General features: G+C 49.1%; 2 protein-coding genes across 17 annotated transcripts in view; one reads left to right on the top strand and one right to left on the bottom strand.

Moving 5' to 3' along the window:
• LOC116579282 (leukocyte immunoglobulin-like receptor subfamily A member 6) overlaps positions 1 to 20,986 on the bottom strand; it is a 355,647-nt gene that overhangs the window by 208,442 nt on the left and 126,219 nt on the right. The gene's annotated exons all lie outside the window — the stretch shown is intronic.
• On the top strand, positions 8,984 to 19,306 carry LAIR1 (leukocyte associated immunoglobulin like receptor 1). 5 transcript variants are annotated; one of them, XR_004281207.1, is made up of 9 exons: positions 8,984 to 9,544; positions 11,564 to 11,599; positions 12,995 to 13,276; positions 15,616 to 15,654; positions 15,943 to 16,053; positions 16,127 to 16,169; positions 16,258 to 16,295; positions 16,455 to 16,580; positions 16,976 to 17,060. XR_004281207.1 is itself a non-coding variant. In XM_032324502.1 (9 exons), the coding sequence occupies exons 1-9, from the start codon at positions 9,325 to 9,327 to the stop codon at positions 17,120 to 17,122; spliced, it is 969 nt and encodes a 322-aa protein (XP_032180393.1). In that variant the 5' UTR covers positions 8,989 to 9,324; the 3' UTR covers positions 17,123 to 19,306. The 5 variants fall into 5 exon arrangements, 3 of the variants coding, with proteins under 3 accessions (XP_032180394.1, XP_032180393.1, XP_032180395.1); XM_032324502.1 differs by having other exon boundaries at positions 8,989 to 9,544; positions 16,455 to 16,507; positions 16,976 to 19,306; XM_032324504.1 differs by lacking the exon at positions 8,984 to 9,544 and adding an exon at positions 9,572 to 11,195 and having other exon boundaries at positions 16,455 to 16,507; positions 16,976 to 19,306.

The raw sequence follows: 20,986 nt of genomic DNA, 5'->3' as shown, positions 1-20,986 counted from the left end.
ATTTGGTTTTCCTTCTGGCCGGGAGATGGGCTGGGGAGCAGGCACCTTGATTTGAAACTGGGTTTCTGCCCTGCTGATGTCTGGCTTACGTCCAATCAACCTTTATCCCCTCGGGTCCCAACCCGGAGCCTGGGATGTTTATGGCGTCCCTTAACCACGATAGTTCCTTCTGTTCAATGCCCCTGATTTGAAATGTTGCTTAATTAGACTGCCAAATGTTCCTTCAGCGTTTCAGCCTCACATGTGCTGCTTTTTCTTTCAGAATCAGCAGAATCACTCCATGTAAAACTACCCCCAAATAATAAATTTCCCTCTCTTGGCTTTCTTCCCTTTTGCATCTTGGAGTCATTGATTCTGCCTGCTTGGAAGCTCTCCAAGCTCTGCAAACACGTTTTTATTTTATTTTGTTTTGTTTTGTTTTGTTTATTTTTTACAGTGGAAAATTAAGTTCAAAACAACCTAGTCAGACATTTCTGGAAACCAGGCCTTCCATCAGCCTTTCTTTGGGGACTCCCTCCCTGTCTCACATCCATGCATTTATATAAATCTGAGCAACTCTTCTCTCTTTTGGAGGTCGAGAGCTTCCTAACTGGTCTATCCACACAGCTTTTGTCTGCTTTGATAAATGTAAAATATAACTTATTACATTACTGTTAAACATAGTGTAGCAATACTAGGTGAGAACACAGGGTCTGCCTGGGATTGGAGTCTAGGTCTACTTCTTACTTGCTGAACACATGAATCAAGTTATTATTGTTCTTGTTTTATTTTTTTTTAATTTCGAGGTTTTATTTAAATTCTAGTGAGTTAACATACAGTGCATATTGGTTTCGGGAGGAGAATTCAGTGATTCATCACTTACATACAACACCCAGGGCTCATCACAACTACTGTCCTTAATGCCCATCCCCCATCCAGCCCATTTCCTCCCCACCTCCCTCCGTCAACCTTCAGTTTGTTTTCTGTCATTGAGTCTCTTATGATTTCCTTCCCTCTCTCTCTTTTCTTTCCCTTCCCTATGTGTATCTGGTTTGTTTCTTAAATTCCACATATGAGTGAAATCATACGGCATTTGTCCTCCTCTGATTGATGTACTTCCCTTAGCATAAGAGCCTCTAGTTCCATCCACATCATTGCAAATGGCAAGATTTCATTCTTTGGATGGATGAATAATATTCCATTGTAGACATGAACCACATCGTCTTTATCCACTCATCCACTATTGGACAGTTGGCCTCTTCCACAGTTTGGCTACTGTGGGCATTGCCGCTATGAACATTGGGGTGCACGTGCCCCTTCGGATCACTACATTTGTAGCTTTGGAGTAAATACCCAGCAGTGAGATTGCTGGGTCATAGAGTAGCTCTATTTTCAACTTTTTGAGGAACCTCCATACTGTTTTCCAGAGTGGCTAAACCAGCTTGCATTCCCACCAACACTGTAAGAGGGTTCCCCTTTCTCCACATCCTCTCCAACATCTGCTGTTTGTGGTGTTGTTAATTTTAGCCATTCTGACTGGCACGAAGTGGTATCTCCTTGTGGTTTTGATTTGTATTTCCCTGATGCCAAGCGATATTGTTTTCTCATGCATCTGTTGGCCATTTGGATGTCTTCTTTGGAGAAATGTCTGTTCATGTCTTCTGCCCATTTCTTGGGCATTATTCATTTTTGGGGTGTTTATAGACTTCAAATACACTAATCAAATTAATTAACCCCCTAAGCCTCAGTGTCCCCTATAAAATGGGTCTGATATTGGAAACTCCTTCCCTGAGTCATGGCGATGATTAAGTGAACTACTCATAAGCAAGACTCACATAAGTGCTCAGAAAATGTTCGCTGTGATTTTTGCCACCTCCCCAGGTTCTGTCCCAATGAATGGTTCATAGTGACTCTTTCATACCAAACTCCAATTATACCAAAGCTTATGTTTCACTCCTTACCCAAAATCTTAAAGACAAATTCCCAAATCTTTACATGGCCTATTAGGAAGCCCTACAGCCCTTCAGTCCCCACGGTTTTCCTCCTAGTTCTCCCATCCCCGGCTCTTCTGGAATTGCTGCAACTTGTCTGAGCTGGCAAAAACATTTCCTGACTCTCTCCTAGAAACTGTGCCCTCTGCCCAGACTCTCCTATTATTATTATTTTTTTTAAAGGATGTGGATGTGCCATTTTTACTCTCTCTCTCTCTCCTTCTCTCCAGTAAGAGAGTACTCCAAGGTCTTGGGAGGCACTGGAGCCAGAAGGTTGAAGAATCGTGGCCCCATGGAGGAGATCCAGGTTCCAACTCAGGACACCCATACCTGAGTGAGCACTGAACTTTCCATTGCCACGAACTACTGCTATTTGTGAGGCTGATTTGTTTAAAAGAACGTATAGGGTTGCTATAGGTTATGTGTCACCACTGCAATGATAGACTTTTTGAATAGTTCAATAGGTGTCTTCCCCATCAGACCAGGTGCTCCTTTGGTTTGTGTATCTCAAATTTTTGGCACAGGTGCGTGCCTTTGATGGGTACCCAATAAATAGGTGCTGTTTGGGCGGGGGGAATTCACCAAATCACATTGATGAAAGTTCCTTGGGGAGGTGACTTATTGGAGATATTATATTCTATTTTTTTAAAGATTTTATTTATTTATTTATTTGAGAGAGAGAGAATGAGAGAAAGAGCACAAGCAGAGAGAGCAACAGAGGGAGAGAGAGAAGCAGCCTCTCCGCTGAGCAGGGAACCTGATGTGGGACTCGATCCCAGAACCCTGATCATGACCTGAACCAAAGGCAGATGCTTAATGGACTGACCACCGGGGCACCCTGAGGTACCGTACTCTATGTGAGACACGTCTAACACCCAAGTCAGTGCTTGGAATCTCTCCCCACACCCCAAGGCCAGGGTTGCCAATCTGGATTTCGTGTTTGGGCCTGAGATAATGTTCAAGGAGGGCATGAGTGTGGATGAGAAAGTGTGGAGGGGGGCAGCTCTCTTCTATCCTCCCAGTCAAGGGAAAAAGGAACTAGGTCGTGTGGATGACCTTTCGGTGAAACACTTGGTAGGAAAACCACACAATGGTTGGGATTGAGCTCCTAACCGCCACGCTCTGCTCTTCTGTCTTCATGGCTGGGAGTGTGGGAAAATGGCCAGCTTGCTCATCACATCCACGGCACGGCACTGCACAGTTTGGGACTTTGCAACAGTCACTGTGTCAGTCCAAGCCCCAGCTGGTGACTTCCGGGGTGACTTCCGGGGGACACATATCCAGAGGCTGTCCAGTCTTGGGTCCTGCTCCTCATGTTCAGACAGAAAGGGAAATGAATGTGCCACACGGACCCCTTCAAGCCCAAAGTCAAGCACCAAGAGAATGGGAAACTCACCCCCCCTTCAGATGGCTACTTCTCTCTCTTCTCGTTGGTTGTGGCAACTCTCTTCAGGTTAGCCAAGACGCATGTTGTTTTTTGTGCCTTTGTGATGTGACTCAGAACCCCAACGTGGCCCATCCCTCTTATGTCTTGAGGAGTCAGTCACCCCAGGTGGTGCACAGGTTGGAGGGGTTATTTGAACTTATTCCTTTGTTACACAGACCCACACGGATTTCTTCTTTAGGTTAATTCCCATATGAGGCAGGCAAGTGTGCGTTTTCCCCTTCACAGAGGAGCGCCAGCATTGGGACGTGGTCTCCACATCTGCAAGAAGTTACATTCTTCAAAATACACCAATAAGAGAGTAAAGCTTCAACTAGAGCTGAAATAGCTATTCACAGAAACCATATCTGACCAAGCCCTCATGTGCGTAATAAGAAAAACAGAAAACTTCCTACCGTTTACTTGAACAGGTGAGTCACCCCAATTTTTTTAAAATGAGGACAAGAGAAAAAGACTCCCATGGACATTTCACACAAATAAAAAAGATATGTAAATGACCAAAACCATATGAAAATATTTCCCGGCAGCATGAGTCATCAAAGAAGTGTAAAACGAAACCTCAGTAAGTCATCACTACCAGTGGCTGCGCAGCTGAAACAGAAGAGGTAGAAACTTCCACAGCTGGTGAGTAACGGACGGTCCAGCAGTAACCAAGGCACTCAAAGTCACTGTGTCTAAATCAATACAATCCCTCCAAAAATGTTGGCCATGTAATAAATAAATAAATACCCATTAACGCTCAGTGAATAAAGGCTTCTCGGGTCTTCACACAACAGAATATTCTAGAACAATGAGAATTGGTGGTCTGCAGTTTCGCACGTCATTGTGGATAAATCTTACCAACATCTGGTGACAGACGGGGACCACAAGTAAAAAAGTTTCAGGCAAAAGGAAATGAATCCTTTTCAGTGGAAATGGAGACGCACAGGATGGAAGGAAGAGGCATGGAAAGTGTAAATACTTGAGTAAAGATAAGAATTTTTTAAAAATATTTTATTTATTTGACAGAGAGAGATCACAAGTAGGCAGAGAGGCAGGCAGAGAGAAAGCGGGAAGCAGGCTCCCCGCTGAGCAGGGAGCCTGATGTAGGGCTCGATCCCAGGACCCTGACACCATGACCTGAGCCAAAGGCAGAGGCTTAACCCGCTGAGCCACCCAGGCACCCCAAGGATAAGAATTTTGAGTGATGATCACATTGTTAATGAATAAATAAAATATTAGCACGTGCTGATTCTGTATTTGAAGAGATTTCAATAATCAATATGCTTTGTCATAAAATGACCAATGACATTGGACCTAGGTACATAGGCATGTGTGGTAACATTGTATTTATAAAAGCACAGGGGAAATGTAGCGATTCCAGCTGTTCCTTTCTTTAGGGAGGAAGGAATGGGGCAGGATAGGATACACCACAGACACAGATACAATCTTACCAAATTTCCTGCTTTCCTGTAGGATGTTGATTTCACAGGGTTTATCCCTAGAGTTCTGTTTAAGTTTCATTAAAGTTGGGTTTCAGCCTTGACCATCAGCATGGTATCCTACGTTTCACAATCTGCTCTCTAAAAGAAAACACCGTTTGTAGCATTTGCCAGTTTCTGGGGTGTAAGCACTCACATAATGATGATTTCCAAGCTACTACAGTGGCATCACCGGAAGTTGATCGGCAACAGAGGCACCTGGTCGGGTGTCAGGATCTGGTCTGAGCTGGCTGAGACTGGCACACCACTGAACACAGCCCTGAGTAGGGTGAAAATTGTATTCACAAGGGCCTAGCATTTAGCATCTATTTTCTAGCATCTAGAAAAATAAAAGTCAGGAAGGGGGAGAGGTGTATGCAAGGAAGAGAGATGGAGGGAGAGAGGGAGGGACACCCCTTATTTGACCAATGAACAAAAGGATTTTAAATAAAATTCTCAAGAAAGTTTTTATATGTGTCATACATTCCTAATTATATGGAATTCCAAGTTACATTCAGTAGCTCACTGAGCTTCATGAAGGAAAACTGATGGCTTTATATATGGTACTGAGTCTGAATTCTAGTTGAAATAATCATTTGAATTTGTATGTTTAAAGAAATTTTTTACCGGGCGCCTAGGTGGCCCAGTCAGTTAAACGTCTGCCTTTGCAGTCCTGCATTGGGCTCCCTGCTTAGCCGGGAGCCTGCTTCTCCCTCTGCCTTTGTCCCCCTTCAGATAAATAAATATCATCTTTTAAAAGATACAATTTAAAAAATTTACAAGAACACTTACATATTTAGTTGGTAAGGGAATGTTTAATTGGTTAATAATAAAAATAATAAAACCTTGTAGTTAAGGAAAAAGACCAAAAAAAAATTTAAACTTTGATATGAGTTAAGCATTTGGTGACACCAAATTGTGATCCTTTGATATGACACTTGGACAAAAAGGAGGTTTGTGCCTGAGGATGTGGGTTGCCTAATATAGCCTTGGGTCTCCTGTGAAGAAACTTTCCAGGAAGCTGAGTTCTCTTCTCAGCCCAGCCCAGTGAGGAAGATCAGAGACCCAACCAGAGCAGAACCAAACCACTCATTTTCACAGATGATTGCTAACTCGCAGACTCTCTGAACTATGGTGTTGTTGCCAACCACACCATATCCTGTGCATTTTTTCACTCGTGTTTGGTTCCTGCCTCGGGAGTTACAGACGCATGTCTGCATGCCCACATCGGCCACCTGTGTGTCTCCCTAAGCCCTGGAAGGGACAGGAGCTCAGTGTCATAGTGGAAAATCCTGTCCTAAAGACACGGGAGCCTGTGGGATATGGGGTCCATCTACCATCCACGTCCTGGCCAGGCTGCTCTGGCGTGGAGCAGGGATAATGCCACATTACTGAGAGCTTGGATGTGTTCGGAAGCAGGTCATTCTTCCCGAGCCTTCCCTCCAGGGTTCCATCAAGGCCCGAGGATCTGGAACCCCCACCCCCAGGTTGCTTTGCCTGAATTTATATATTTAAGAAATTCTTAAGGGGCACCTGGGTGGCTCAGTCAGTTAAGCGCCTGCCTTCAGTTCAGATCATGATCTTGGGGTTCTGAGATCGAGTTCCCCATCGGGCTTTCCACGCAGTGGGGTGCCTGCTTCTGCCTCTGCTTCTGCCCCTACCTCCCTTGCTTATGCGCTGTCTCAAATAAATAAATCAAATAAATAAATAAATAAAAATTTTTTGGGGGGCTGTTGTCCTACCTTTTTTTAAAATTTAATTTTATTTTTTCAGTGTTCTAAGATTCCTTTTTTAGCACCACACCCAGTGCTCCATGCAATATGTGCCCTCCTTAGTACCCACCACCAGGCTCTTTAAAAAAATAAAATAAAAAAGTTTTACGAGAACACATCCAGGCAAGAGTTGTGGAGCACAGAGGTAGAGGCTAATGAGGGCGCCTTGGGGAGGACTTTGCAGGCCAGTTTTCTAGAAACAGCAGGAATTGGAGACCCTTGGGCCTGCTAGGCTCAGATTCTGTCCCGCAGACACTCCTAGGTGGCCGAGCCATGCTGCAGACACTCAGATATGGGGGACTTTGGGATCTGATCGGGTACTCTGTAACAAGGCAGAGACCCGGGGCTGCACCAAGCAGACCTCCCGAGGCCCGGGATCCAGCTCGGAAACCCAGCACATCCATGAGCACATTACCCCATCGAGGTCCCAGGAGGAGGACTGGTCAGCAAGGAAGGACCACACTGTGCTATTTTTGGAATATCTGTGTTATTATGATGTGAATTCATCTTTTTTGTTTGTTTGTTTTTTAATTGAGATGCAAACTGAGGGTTACAGAAGGGGAGGGAGTGGAGAGATGGGGTAACTGGGTGATGGGTATTAAGGAGGGCGCGTGCCATGATGAGCACTGGGGGTTATACCCAGGTAACGAATCAGAGAACATTGCATCAAAAACGAATGATGTACTGTACGTTGGCTAACTGAAAATTTTAATGAAATTTTAGTGAAACAGAGTCAAATAAATCTGCTACTACTGAGCTAAAATAAAATAAAATAAATGCATTGGGTTACAATTTCCACCCAAAGTTGTGGATACATTTACATTCGATGGGCTTGCCATTGTGCTCTGAGCCAACACCTGGGTCCTGTTACATAGTTCCCATTTCTTCTTGTGGTGGGAGCAGCTAAAAGCTAGTCTCCAAGCACGTGTAACAGTTTAGAATACAGCTCTGTTGTCTAAAATCACTCTCCTGTGTTAGGGCTCCAGGATGCAAATATACAGCCTTGCCCAATGTCTCCAGCAAGGGCCCACCCACTAGGTGACCACCCTTAAACTCTGGTTTCTCTCAGAACTCATCTTAAATAACATTCGTGTCGCATCTTACACTCCCCACATCTTGTGTGTCTGTAGCATTTGCCTTTGCAAACAGTCAACTTATGTTTAATTTGCAAATGTTGTATGTCTATCTTAATCTATTGGAAGGACCATGTCAGGCCATACAACGGTCCAAAGAAAGGTTTTTATTTATTTACTTACTTATTCACTCATTTATTTATTTATTTATTTTTAAAGATTTTTTTACTTATTTATTTGACACAGAGAGAGAGATCACAAGTAGGCAGAGAGGCAGGCGGGGGGGGGGGGGGGGAAGCAGGCTCCCCACTGAGCAGAGAGCCCCATGCAGGGCTCGATCCCAAGACACTGAGACCATGACCCAAGCTGAAGGCAGAGGCTTAACCCACTGAACCTCCCAGACACCCACCAAGGAAAGGTTTTGCTGATGGAGGGTGTGCTATGTTTACCCTGTGGTGAGCCTTGACTTAAATATTCTCCCGTTGGGGATCAACATCTTAGAAGAATACAATGGTGGAGGGGCTGTCTGAGAGGGGCGACGGGTAACAGCAACGCATTGCCTTCCTTAACTAAAAAACCACCCAGAGGAGCCAACTTCTGGCTGGGACCCTATGACCTCGGTCTTCAGAGGAGCCTCTAGGTATTGGTGCTGTCAGCCATTCCTGTTCTGAACAGCCAGCCCATCCCCCACCATCCCTGGGTGTATGGTCTGCAGGTGTGTTGAGAGTGCTGGTTAGAGTCCGACTAGGAAAATAGAAACTCTTCCATTTATTTAAAAGAGAGAATGAAGTAAATGCAATATGTGGTCTGAATCGAATCCTGGCACAGGGAGAGACCGTTAGTGGGGGAAAATGGATACCATCCAAATGAAGTCTGCAGTTTAGTTAATTACTGTATCAACGTGAATTGCCTGGTTTTGACAGATGCAGCGCAGTTACGTAAAATACTGACGTTGGGGAGAGGGGAGGAGGGGCATAGGGGAACTCTCTGGGTGTCTGCTACTTCTCCGCAAATCTAACATTATTTCACGGGAAGAGATTTGTTTAAAAATGTCGTCGAACAAATACATGTTTTCCAAAAAAGAAAAAAGAAAGAAAGAAAGAAAATCAGTGGCTGCTGGGAGGGCAAAGGGGACACAAGGACTCTTTTGGTTGTGATGGAAATCGTCACTACGATGGTGGTTTCACAACTCATCAGACTGCACATAGTTGTGGCTGCGGTGTGCTGTATGTAAATTAGGCCTAAATAAAGCCGGTGAAAAATCGCTAATGAAGACTACACAAAAAGTGGGGGGCAGGGGCGGGTTTCATGCATGGGAGGCATCACCCAAGTGAAGAAGGACTGAGAAGCAGAACAGGGGACCAGGCCCACATCACCAGTGAGCAAGCTGGAGGTCCAGAGAAAGCAGGCAACTAACCCTACAGGGCTAGCTGTCCCCTGGCCCCCTACAAAGCTGGGACGGTGTCTGGGGTGACCTGGAGTCACCAGGGAGATCGGCAATCTGGGCCTTGGGTGTGTTGGGGGTCAACCCCTTCCATCAGCACAGTTTGGGGTAGGGTGGGTGGGTACCTGATGGATGGAGACCAAGGAACGATGCTGTGAAGCATGGGGACACACAGCCACTGGGGACGAGAAAGAAGAGGAACAAATACCGAGGCGGAAAGGAAGTGGGAGTGTGAGAGAAAGACCGAAAGGCACAGAGATCCCAGGACGAATACACACACAGAACAAGATCAGGAAGTTGCAGAGTCGGAAGAATTTTCAGGAGCAACCATTTTCGGCTTCCTGTTTCAAAACACGTGTTCTTGGAAGCCTTCAGGAACAGGTGAGTAATTTCAGTTCGCTCTTTTGCTAAAATGGAAGCTTCCAGACTCTGGCTTAGCAAAGGGAGAGTATCCCCAGACTCCTTGACCTGGGTGACCTCTGGGCTTTACTCCTTCGCTCCATGGTCCGCAAGGCAATGGAGATAAGACTTAACTCATCACCATCAAGGTGAGAGCTGGGTTTAGCCCCATTTTGACTCTGGGGAACCCCAACTTCCTTTAATTTCTGGCTACATAGTCTTGACATACTTTTCATTTCTTTAAGGCATTTGAGAAGATTATTAAGATGTTGTATTAAGCAGCTTTAGGTTTTTAGAAATATTGTATTTTAAGGTGGAGTGTAACTCCATAGACTTAGTCTGCCATTTTGACAGAAAATCTAGGATATTTATTGTTTACTTATCAAGAACTCCAGGAAGAAGTGGTCCTGGGGTTGGTTTAGCAACACAGGGACCTCCTATGGGTCCTAGACCTTGTGCCCTTCCACCCCAGTTGTTTCTGCTGTTGCCTTCAAGCTTGTTGCCTCATGGCTGCAATGTGGATGCTGCAGCTCAATCTATCACACCATCATGCTACAGTCACCAGTGAAGGAGAGGAGTAAAGGGGCAAAGGTCTCATGAGACCCTCCATTATTAAGGGGGACATAGGATTCCCAGATACAGTGGTATATTCTGCTTTCAGCATCATTGGCCAGACATGGTCATGAACCCCACTCCAGATAAATTACTGCAAACGGGATTGCTAGATAGCCTTAACCCCAACTTTATTCCCTTCCCCCGCCCAGCCCCAAGCTTAGAACAGCCACTCCAGCAGCTCTAGGTTCCTGTTAGTAAGGGAACTAGGGAGCCGTGACTGCTATTGTGTCACCATCAGTGTTTGCGACAGCCACACCCCAGAAAAGCAGCTCTCCCCTGCCGCCAAAGCCTGGGACACAAGAATGTGTGGCGGGGTCCCTGTCCTGCTGGGCTCCGTGGTGCATACACCTGTTCCCCACCCCGGTTCTCCTCTTCATTTCAGCACGTGACTACATGCCCCATATGGCCCCAGGCCTGAGGCCTGTCTCCTGACCGTCCACCCCTTTAGGATTTTACATGTGCTCAGGGACACCCTGCCTGTCCCTGGCTCCAACGGCACTGGGGGAAGATGGGAAGAGAACACACGCTAGCAGGATGTTTTTTAAAGTTCTCAACACCTGAGAATTTCACAAATACCATCCTATTAAGACTTGGAGGAGGGCTTCAGGTTTCCCGTTTTGGTATGAGGAAATGCTGGCGTAAAATGGCTTACCCGTCTTGCCCAAGGTCAGATGGGTGTTCTATGTTATAAGTCAGTTTGTGCTCTAGCTTATCCCAGATGTTGACAACCAGGTTACAACCTCAGGGGTGCATCTGGGGCTGAGCTCAGCCTCATCTGAGCATCTTTTGGAAGCCAAGTTCCTCAGTCCATCTCATTCGTTCAAAGAGGGGGAAGGATAGGAGAGAAGTCTCCCCTTTGTGGGAGGCTCCTGCTGATGTCAAAACCCCACGATGTGCCCCAGCTGACATCCTGTCCTTTATTAGCTGCGGGCTCTGTCCTCTCCCCCGCCAGCTCTGGACAGTGCAGGCTATAGTGGGCAGGGCATGTCTCCCCATTTGACCACCTTCCTGGCCCTTGGTGAGTCCTGGAACAGAGGCAAAGGATTTGAGGGACAGAGGGGGTGGGCGGGAGACTTGGGGAGGGGGCCCGCTTCCCCTCTGGGTCCTGACTCCAGTCCAGAAGAGTCCGGGATGCTGGGAGAGCCACAAGGATCAGCACTGTGAGCTCTTGCTCCAGACCTAGGTCAGACCGTGCAAGTTCAGTCCTAGAAACGGGCTCCTGGGTATGGGGATGAATTCAGACTCCAGAGGGGCTGGGGGAGAGAAGCACTTGTTTGGAAGAGAGGATGGCGGGGGGCTTGTTTTGGGATTATTACAGAGCAAGAAGGATTGGGACACCCCCCTGAGGATAGGCGGGCATCCGTCTCACCAGACCCTCTCTTCCAGCGCTCTGCCTGAGCCAAGCGCTCCACGCACAGCACGGTGAGTCCCCTCCCCATCCCCTCCGCACCCCACAGCTAGCTCTGGAGGGAGTGGTGCTGACTCTGGGAGGGCCTGGGAGGAACCCTTGAAATGAACCCTGAATTGCAAATAATCCCAAGTGCATGACCCTCCCAGGTTTCCCCAAATTGTCCACCTGCGCCCCCAGCAGCCCCCTGGACAATTCGAACCCCGCAGGAACAGGCTGAGCCCAAGGCTCTTCCCCACAAGCTCAGACCCTCCCCAGCATCCCCTGAGCAGAGAACATGACAGTCGCCAAGGGCAGCGTCCCAGACACCACCCTCGATCCCAGCTTCTTCACCCTCGACACATAGCACATCACCTAGTGACGTAATTTTAAATGATAATTTTTTAAATTTCACTTATATTTTAGAAGTTTGTTTTTTTCATGTATATATCTTTTTAATTTTCGGGCAAAATAATAGCTTTTTGGAGCCCTTTCATCATTTCCGTTCAGATCAGATGAGACCCATGCACCGCTCTTCGGTCCGGGTCGCTCCTTTGCTCACACTGGGCTGGTCACTCCCCTCCAGATACCTCAGCCCTCCTTCCTCACACAGCAATTCCCCCTCAACTCCGGACCTCCTCACACGCTGACTTCCCTGCTCAGCGTGGGTGATTCAGCCCAGACCCTCCCCTCTCAGCCCAGATCCCTCTTCCCCACACCCACCAACCTCCCAGACGAGCCCCGAGCCCTAGTTAGGCTCTGCTGTGAGCCCGAGGCAAATGGGGGTTTCCAAGATCCTTCAAAACAAGGAAATAGAGATAAGGCTAAGATGCGGGAGAAAGTCCAGAGTGAACCCAGAGATGGGCGCCCCTGGGAAGACTGCACTGTAGACAGGAATCCTCCTCTACTGAGGTCTGTGGGACCAGCTGCTGGCGCTCCACGACACGCCCCCACCCCAGGACCGTCCCTGGGGCTTTGCAGACGGCCCCCTCTGCCTCCCCTCACCGGGGCTAGCTGGGCCAGAGTCATTCCTACAACTCCTCACCCTTACCCACTGTTTTGTCCCAGCCCCCCTGTGCCCCCAGAAGGTGGTCATAGGCAGGGAGGGAGTCACCCTCTGCAGCAGACATGTCTGGGCCCCTGGCCTGCTCTGTCATCTCCCCATGTCATCCTGAGAAAAGCTCAGGATGTGATTGAGTCTCGGAGTCCTAAGTCGAGGGGGAGAAACACTGCAGTGAGGAGAACCACACCCACCTAGAACGGTGGTGGGGTCTCTTGGGGGAGGAGGACGGAAGCATTCTAAATGACGGGAGGTGACCTACCACTGCATATTTGCCTGAAACTGAATGGAGTATCTAACACGGGTGAATTGTGTGGTGTGGTGACTTCCTAAGAACGGACCCTGAGAGCCTGCTCTGCTTCCCTCTTAGGGGTCCTGCCCAGACCCCCCATCTGGGCAGAACCGGGCCCTGTGATCCCCCGGGGGCAGCCTGTGACCATCGTGTGCCAGGGACCCGCTGAGTTTACCACATTCCGCCTGCAGAAGAAGGGAACAAGCTCATATAAAGATGAGAACAACCCAGGGCAGGAGACGCAGGCCAGGTTCACCATCGCCGAGGTGGATGAAGACACTGCCGGGCTCTATCACTGCCGCTATCATACCTATGCCGGCTGGTCTGAACCCAGTGAGGACCTGAAGCTGGAGGTGACAGGTGAGGACACCTCTGCTGGGTTCCCAGGTGTCTCTGGGAAGGGGTGATGGCCACATGCAGTCCTCCGACAGATGCTCAGGGTTCCAGCAGATGCTCAGGTACAAAGGGGCCAGGCTTGTGGGGCATACCCTGAGGGCCCCCATGGAGCATTGGTCCTTCCGCCCTGGTCACAGAGACACCCCCCCCCACACACACAACTACTCCTCAGCTGGTGAGTAACAGACCTCTGCCTGGGGGCGTTGCTGAAGGGCTCCGTGCTGGGGATCAGGCTCCGGGCCCAGCTGCCTGCCTTCGGTTTGGATTAGGGACTGGTAAGACCACAGTGAGGGGCTACCACAGCGGGGTGGGGGGGTGGGCACAAGGACATTGTCTGGTGCTATGAAAACAAAGCTAGCTGCCACTGAATGTGGGAGGCACTGCTCTGACCTTGCCCACCCCCCACATTCCTTTAATGTGCAAAGGAATGCAGTTTCATACCCAAAGGCACAAGGCTGTGAAGAGATGGAAGCAGCCCAAGGTAGGGAGGGGCAGGACTCAGGTTGTTACCCCCACTGTGGGCAGGGTCCTGCTCTTGGCAGCTCTGCAAGGGACAGAGGGACAGCAAGACTGACAGCTCATGTTCCAAACTCAGACACTCGGGAGAGAATGGAGCTCCTGATGGTTATGTCCCAAAGGTGGCCTTAGGTCACCTAGAGGAAGAGGCTCCTGTGGGAGAATCCTGACCCCGCTTGGTGGGGGGTGCACAGGGATGCCTCCTCCCCCGTCCCTTGCTGTGAAGACTGAAGTTCAGAGGAGAAGCCCCTCCGCCTTCCTCCCAGGGGTCAGGGTGGAGAGTCTAACCCTGCTCCAAGCTCTGCGCCAGCAGGTGAATCACCAAAACCGTGGGTGCCCCGGTTTTGTCATGGGCAACAGGGGCGATAAGTGTCCTGACCCCGGGGCGAGGTTTCAGGGAAGCTGGAGTGGTTTACGCAGTCACTGCGCTCAGGGTCCTGCCTGCTGAGTGCCAGAGCCTGAAGAAGTGCTGGTCTTGCCAACACTGACCCTTTCTTCTCACCTTTTCTTCCTACGCTTGAGACACCCGCCTGCCGAGCGATGGAGGCTCGCGGGGAATGAGGACAGAGGGTCCTTGTGCATCCAAACGTCAAAGGGAAAATTAGTCAGAATGAGGAATAGAAATGCTCATATATATTTGTATGTATTTAAATAGGATGTATTTATATGTAAACATTAACTTTTAAAATTTCAGATCTATGATTTAAATATATTAGAATGTGTGCTTACATTATATATTAAATACACAGTAATAGAATTAACATAGTAAATATATCTATATGTGATTATAGTGTACAGTATTATATATTACATAATGTGACACATTATATTATGTGTCACGTATTGCTATAATTTACATATGTAAATACATACCTTATAATAGTGAATATATATAACGGAGACACAATTGAGATACACAGCTTATGCATTACAAGTAATTTTATGCATCATTAAAATTATGTATGTAAATTAAATTATACCTACATAAGACAATACACAGAACTTAAAAATGTATATTTATATTTATTATACGTTACAGTGGGTGGGGTCCTGCATCATGGAGCAAAGACAAGGTGTTGAGGGAGGGAAGTTGGGGAGGTGAAGTTTTCTGCCTTTCTTAAAGGACACTGGGGACTCAGCCTCCCCAGGGCGGCGGGAGGGAGGTGCACCCTTCAGAAGAGGCGCCATGGGGGCTCGACCCTGCAAGCGGAGGAGCCCAGCAGGACTCGGTTTGACCACCTGTGAAATGGGCGGGCAGGGCATACGCGGAGCCCCGGGCCGAGCTGGTGCTGGAATGATGGGGAGTCTGGGCTTCTGCGCTCACAGAAGGGGAGGTTCACCTCCCTCAGGGGCTGCTGAGAAAGACCGAAGGCATCTGCGATGGGGATTTTTGCCCGTGGGCTGGGAATCGGGAAGCAGGTGAGCAAGGGGAGAGTGGAGGACGGCGCTGGCCCACAGAGCCTCCTGCAGAAAGGGCTGGCTGTGGATCTGCCTCATGCCGCTCCAGGCCATTAGCCGGGTGTGGCCACTGAGCCCAGGAGAGGTGGCCCGTGCGGCTGACAATCTGACTTTGAAATGTATTTGACTTGCATTTCAGTGGAAATCGTCCAGTGAGGTTAGCATACTGGACATCAGGCTAGAGCATCTCCATTCTCTGGGAAAGTTCTGTGGGTCTGTTAGAGAAGCCCCCCTTTGTGGGGCGGGGGGTGGTGGGGTGGAGTCAGGAAGACTCAGCCTTCTCTGTCCAGCTCAGGCTGCTAACGGTGCTCTCAATTCCTCCCTCCTAGGAGACTCACAGATGCAGGAGGAAGACAGTAACAGTCCAAGTAAGTGAGGGGCACAGAGGACCAGGTTGTGCTTCTTGGAGGAGGGGGGAAGACTGGGCTAAAGGGCTGGTCCCATTCCAGCTCTGCTAGTGCCCTGTGGACAGCCGACTTTGGCTCTCAGGACCCTGGTTTTGGAGTAACGCTTTCCCATGTCACAGGACTGTTATGCGTTCCAGAGATCTACCTAGGTGTGTGCATGACCAGCACCCAGCATATACACAGTATGCAGTAGGTGGCCAATTAATGCATACCCCTGACAGTCTGCTTCCATCGTCCCTGTTCCCTTAGGTCTGTCGACAGAGCATGTTTTTATCCTCACTGGGGTCTCCGTGGCCTTGTTCCTTTGTGTCCTCCTCCTGGCCCTCATCTTCCTCTATTGTTGGCACCAGAAAAAACACAGTAGGTCTCAGGGAGGGGCAGGGTGCTGGGAAGGAGGCTTCTCTTCTTAATCCTCACCCCTGACTGTCCTCAGGGACCCCCGGCTGCGAAGGTGAGGAGCAGAGGCCCCAGGAGAGGTGAGGTCCCTGAGACTAACCCCGGGCCCCTCCCAGTCCTCTGTATTCAGGGGGTGGGGCCCCCGTGCTCACTGTTCTTTCCTTTCAGGGTCAGCCCGGCCGTTGACATGCTAGAGAGGACACCAGGTAAAAGGAGGGACTGGCCAGGGAGAGGGGAACGTTTGAGGACATTCTAGTATGCTCCCAATGGAGTGCAAGGTCAAAACCTGGGGCTGTGAGTTTTCAGGCAAATTTGCCTCCCAAGACCCACCCCAGAGACCTCACCCTTTGTCCTGTCCCCTCCAGATCTGGCCACAGTCCACAGACTTCCTGAAAAGGATGGGGAAATGCGTGCTCCCGTAAGTCCTTGAGCCCGTCACCCATTGCTCCTGACTAACGCGGCCTCACGAAATGATCTCCGTTTCTTTGCTTGGCAGTTTGGAAGCAGATCAGTGGGGTGGTTCTGGCTCAGGGACTTTTGGGAGGTGGCTGTGAAGATGTGGACCACTTCTAGGATGCCACCCGCCCCCCATGACGTGGCAGGACCCTCAGTCCCTCCCGGGCTTCTTCATGGCAGCTGGCCTCCCCCAGAGGGTGGCTGCAGAGAGGGAGGGCCAGAAGCCACATTATCTCCCGACCATGCCCTCATTCTGCCGTAGTCTACTGGTCACCCGGGCCAGCCCTGATGCTAGGTGGCCGGGAACCACACAGTGGTGATTCCAGAAGGTGGGATTACAGAGGCCACCTGGAGGTTGGCTGCTAGCCTCCCCTTCCCACAGTTCCCTACCTTGTCTTCAGCCTGACCCACCTGGGTATCTCTCTCTCAGACCCCGACAGCAGGAGGCCCCCCGGACGTGACCTATGCTCAGCTGGACCAGCGCATCCTCGCACAGAGGACAGCCCAAGCCGCACCCCCACGGTCCATGGAGCCCACAGCCGACTTCAGCACATATGCAGCCCTCGCAGGACACTGACTCTAGGCCCAGCTGGCCTCTGCCCCTTGACACACAGGAAGCCATTCCTGCAGAAGCGTGGATTGGCCATTTGGAGGGCCTCCAAATGGGATCATCCCTTCCTGGAAAGCCACACAGTCAGATTTCCTGGAAGCAAGTCAGGAGGCCCCCAGTCAACATCTAGGAGACTCAGGAGCTGTGTGGTCCCCCCCGAAAATCAGCTAGATCCTCGAGAGAGCGTGTAGCACTTACTTCCAAAGACCCAGCTACAGACTCCTGGCTGTTTCCAGAGACCCAGGTATAGTCACTTGACTGTTTCCAGAGACCCACTATGGTCCTGCAGTCACGCAGATGGATTCCAGATGTGTCCTATGCATCCTTAACTGCCCCCAGAAGTTCTGTTTAAATTGTCCACTCTGCTGACTCTAAAGACCTTCCAGAATTCTGAAGCTGACCTTGAACCTATACTTAGGAAGCAGATAGCCGAGACCCTGTTTTCTGGACTATGCTTCTCTTTGTTCATCAATAAAAGTTCTCACAGGCCCTCCCTGCAGCAGCCCTGCACAGGGAGGTTGGTCCTGGTCTCTGCTCAAAGCTCAGAGCAGGAAAAAAAGACAAAGGATGCATCAGTGTTCTCTGAACTGAGAGTCCCAGGGAGGCGTGAGGCCGCTGCTGAGGGGACGCGTGCCTGAGCAAACGTGCAGATGATACAGCCCTACACTCCACACATGCACGCGCACACACACGTCCACAAATATGTCCATGCACACACAGATGCACGCACCTGCACACGTGCACACACGCTAATGGACATACATATGGACCTTAAGAGGGAGCTGGTGAGGCTGTGACTGCGCAGAGAGGACCCCTGAGGCTTTCAGCCCGCGCCACGGAACATGGCAGCTTCCTGTTTCCTGTCCCCGCTCCAGGCCCGTCCACACTGAACGCCGTGCCTTCTTCAAACACAACAGCACCGTCCAGCTCTAAGACCTTGTCCTTCATGTGACCTTCACTCCCTCACCCAGCTAACGCCCTTCGAGTTTGGGTTTGGGCGTCATTCTTCCTAACAGGGTTGCAACACCTCCTCCATGTAAAGTGAGGGTATCGGCCTCCCACGGCTGCTGCAACAGATCACTATACTCTCGGTGGCTTTGGACAATACAATTTATTATCTTACATTCTGCGTGTCTGAAGTCTGAAATTGGTTTCTCTGGGCCTAAAATCAAGGTGTCCACACAGCCACGTTCCTTCTGGAGGCTCAAGGGGAGAATCCATTTGGTGACCTTTTCCAGCTTCCAGAGTCTCCTGCCTCCCTTGGTCCGCAGCCCCTTCCTCCATCCTCCGGGAGCTCTGTGGCATCTTCAATTCCTGCTCTGGTTAGGACTCCTGCTTTTGTGATGCCTCCTTCCCCTTCCTCTGATCCTCTTGCCTCCCTCTCATAACGACCCTCGTGCTCACATTGGGACCACCGGACAATCCGGGAGCGTCTCCGCTCTCCAAATCCTAAAGTCGCTGACACCAGTAAGAAACCCATTTGCCACGTGAGGTAATATGTCAGGCAGCATGCAAACGGGCTCGTCTCCCACTAGTCCGCAAAATGCTGGATGTCTGACGGTCTAATTTCCGTGCCCCCAGAGTGACTCTTTGGAACAGAATCTGCTGTACCCTTTGTACTGGCCATGTTTCAGGTGTCTGCAAACTGGACCTCTGTCCTATGTGTGTGTCCTGGACACGACCTAAGTCACTGCGTTGACCTCCAGCCTTCCTCACTGACTCCCCTCTCCTGAGCAAAATCCTCTTTCTGGGGGTGCCCTTTTCAAACACACACCAGCTGACCCAGTGTCCACACCCAACCGCCTCCCTTATGGGGCTGTCACACTCTGGGCCACTCTCCACTTGCCCTCATCTCCCCAGGGCCAAGGAACGGACAACAGGGTCATCTTCTCCACTACAGACCCCACGGAAATTGTGGAGTCCAGCCAGTGCTAGGCCTGCTGACCCTGCCTTGCTCATTCTTCCTGTAGAAACCACACCCAAAGCTCTTGTGCACGATTTCTGCTTGTCCCTGTCCCCTGCTGCCTGACCCTGAAGCCCTGGTGCGCCCCTCCTCCTGAGGACTATAACAAACTGCCTTCCAATAGTATGATTGCTCTGTGCTCTGACTGTCCCTCACAGTTCCCATGAATACACGGGATTTTTAAATCACCCTACTGCTGAGCTGGGATCACATTAATCTGTCTGCTTCTGCGAGAGGTTAACTTCCGTCACACACACGTCATTATGCTCCCCTAATCACACATATTCTTTTTTTTTTTTTGTATTATTCTCAAGTTTTTGTTTAAATTCCAGTTGTTAACATACAATATAATATTAGTTTCAGGTGTGGAATTTAGTGACTCATTACTTCCATACTATACCCAGTGCTCACCGCAAGTGCCCGTCTTAATTCCTATCACCTATTTAACACATCCTTCTGCCAACCTCCCCCCTCCAGCAACACTCAGTTTCTACTCTATAGAAACTGAGAAAGTCTGTTTCCTGGTTTGCCACTCTTGTGGTTTTTCCCCCCCGACGTTCATGAATAGAGCTAGAGAGTATTATGCTAAGTGATATAAGTCAGTCAGAAAAAGACAAATATCATATGATTTCCTTTTTTTTTTTAAAAAAGATTTTACTTATTTATTTGACAGAGATCACAAGTAGGCAGAGAGGCAGACAGAGAGAGAAAGATAGGGGGAAGCAGGCTCCCCACTGAGCAGAGAGGCCGATGCGGGGCTCGATCCCAGGACCCTGGGATGATGACCTGAGCCGAAGGCAGAGGCTTTAACCCACTGAGCCACCCAGGCGCCCCAATCACACATATTCTAATGAGGATGGGGTGTGGGCACCTTGGGGCTGCTTCCTGAGAGCCCCCTGCTTTGTGGTGTGCAGACAGCAGATCGCCATGTTTCCCTGGATCCACTCTCTGTCTTCCTTTTCACGTCACACGGTGTCCAGATTCCGTGACTGGGAGGTGCCCTCACACATCTCTCTCCCTGATGCCCCAGGACTGACCACACACAGTCTTATGGTGGTCTCACGGATCTGTTATTTGAACAGGGATCCTCTCCTCTCTTCCTCATGGTCCCTGTTGTTCCTCAATGTCCCTACACACAGATTAGGCTTCTGTCCACAATTGCCGGCTCGATTTCTTAGCACTGTTGTTAATAGCTACAGGGTTTGTAGACAAGGCAGCCCCGTGCTGCCTCCACAACAAACACTTGGGATCTGTACAATCACGCCCTTGCAGCAGGACCAGCTGTGTCACCAGATGCTGTGGGGTGTCCAAGACGACTTGCCAGGAGAGCCCCGAGAGCACTTGGGGGTAGGATGTGTTGTGTTTGTACCTGACTTATGGGGTCAGCCCCAAGGACTCCACTGAGATTAAAATGGACTATTACTCTGGCAACTGCTAGGGAGTGTGAGTGGCTCATTCTGATGGATTCTTGTGTCTTTAATAATAATAATAATAAATTTACTATTTATTATATATTTATTTATTATTTATTATACATAATATATGTTTATTATTATTGCTGTGGGAAAGGTAAGAATCCTGTATGCCTGCTATAGGCCTTGTCTTAAAAGTTTTATTATATATTAAAAGATTGTTTTTGAAAAATTCAATCTAAACTCAGGTAACTTCTTATGGTGCAATTGCTAGTTTACTTTTTTGCAAATATTAACACATATTTTAAAAGATTCTATTTCTAAGTCATCTCTACGCCCAACATTGGGTTCAGACCCCAAGATCAAGAGTCACACGGTTCACAGACTAAGCCATCCAGGTGCCCCAACATTGACACAGTTTAATCTTCATACAAACCCAGCAGAGCACGTCTTATT

The sequence above is a fragment of the Mustela erminea genome, chromosome 19 (assembly GCF_009829155.1).
Source record: "Mustela erminea isolate mMusErm1 chromosome 19, mMusErm1.Pri, whole genome shotgun sequence".
Classification (NCBI taxonomy): Eukaryota; Metazoa; Chordata; class Mammalia; order Carnivora; family Mustelidae; genus Mustela; species Mustela erminea.
Note: the sequence above shows the minus strand (reverse complement) of the source record. Positions and strands in the feature narration are given on the sequence as shown.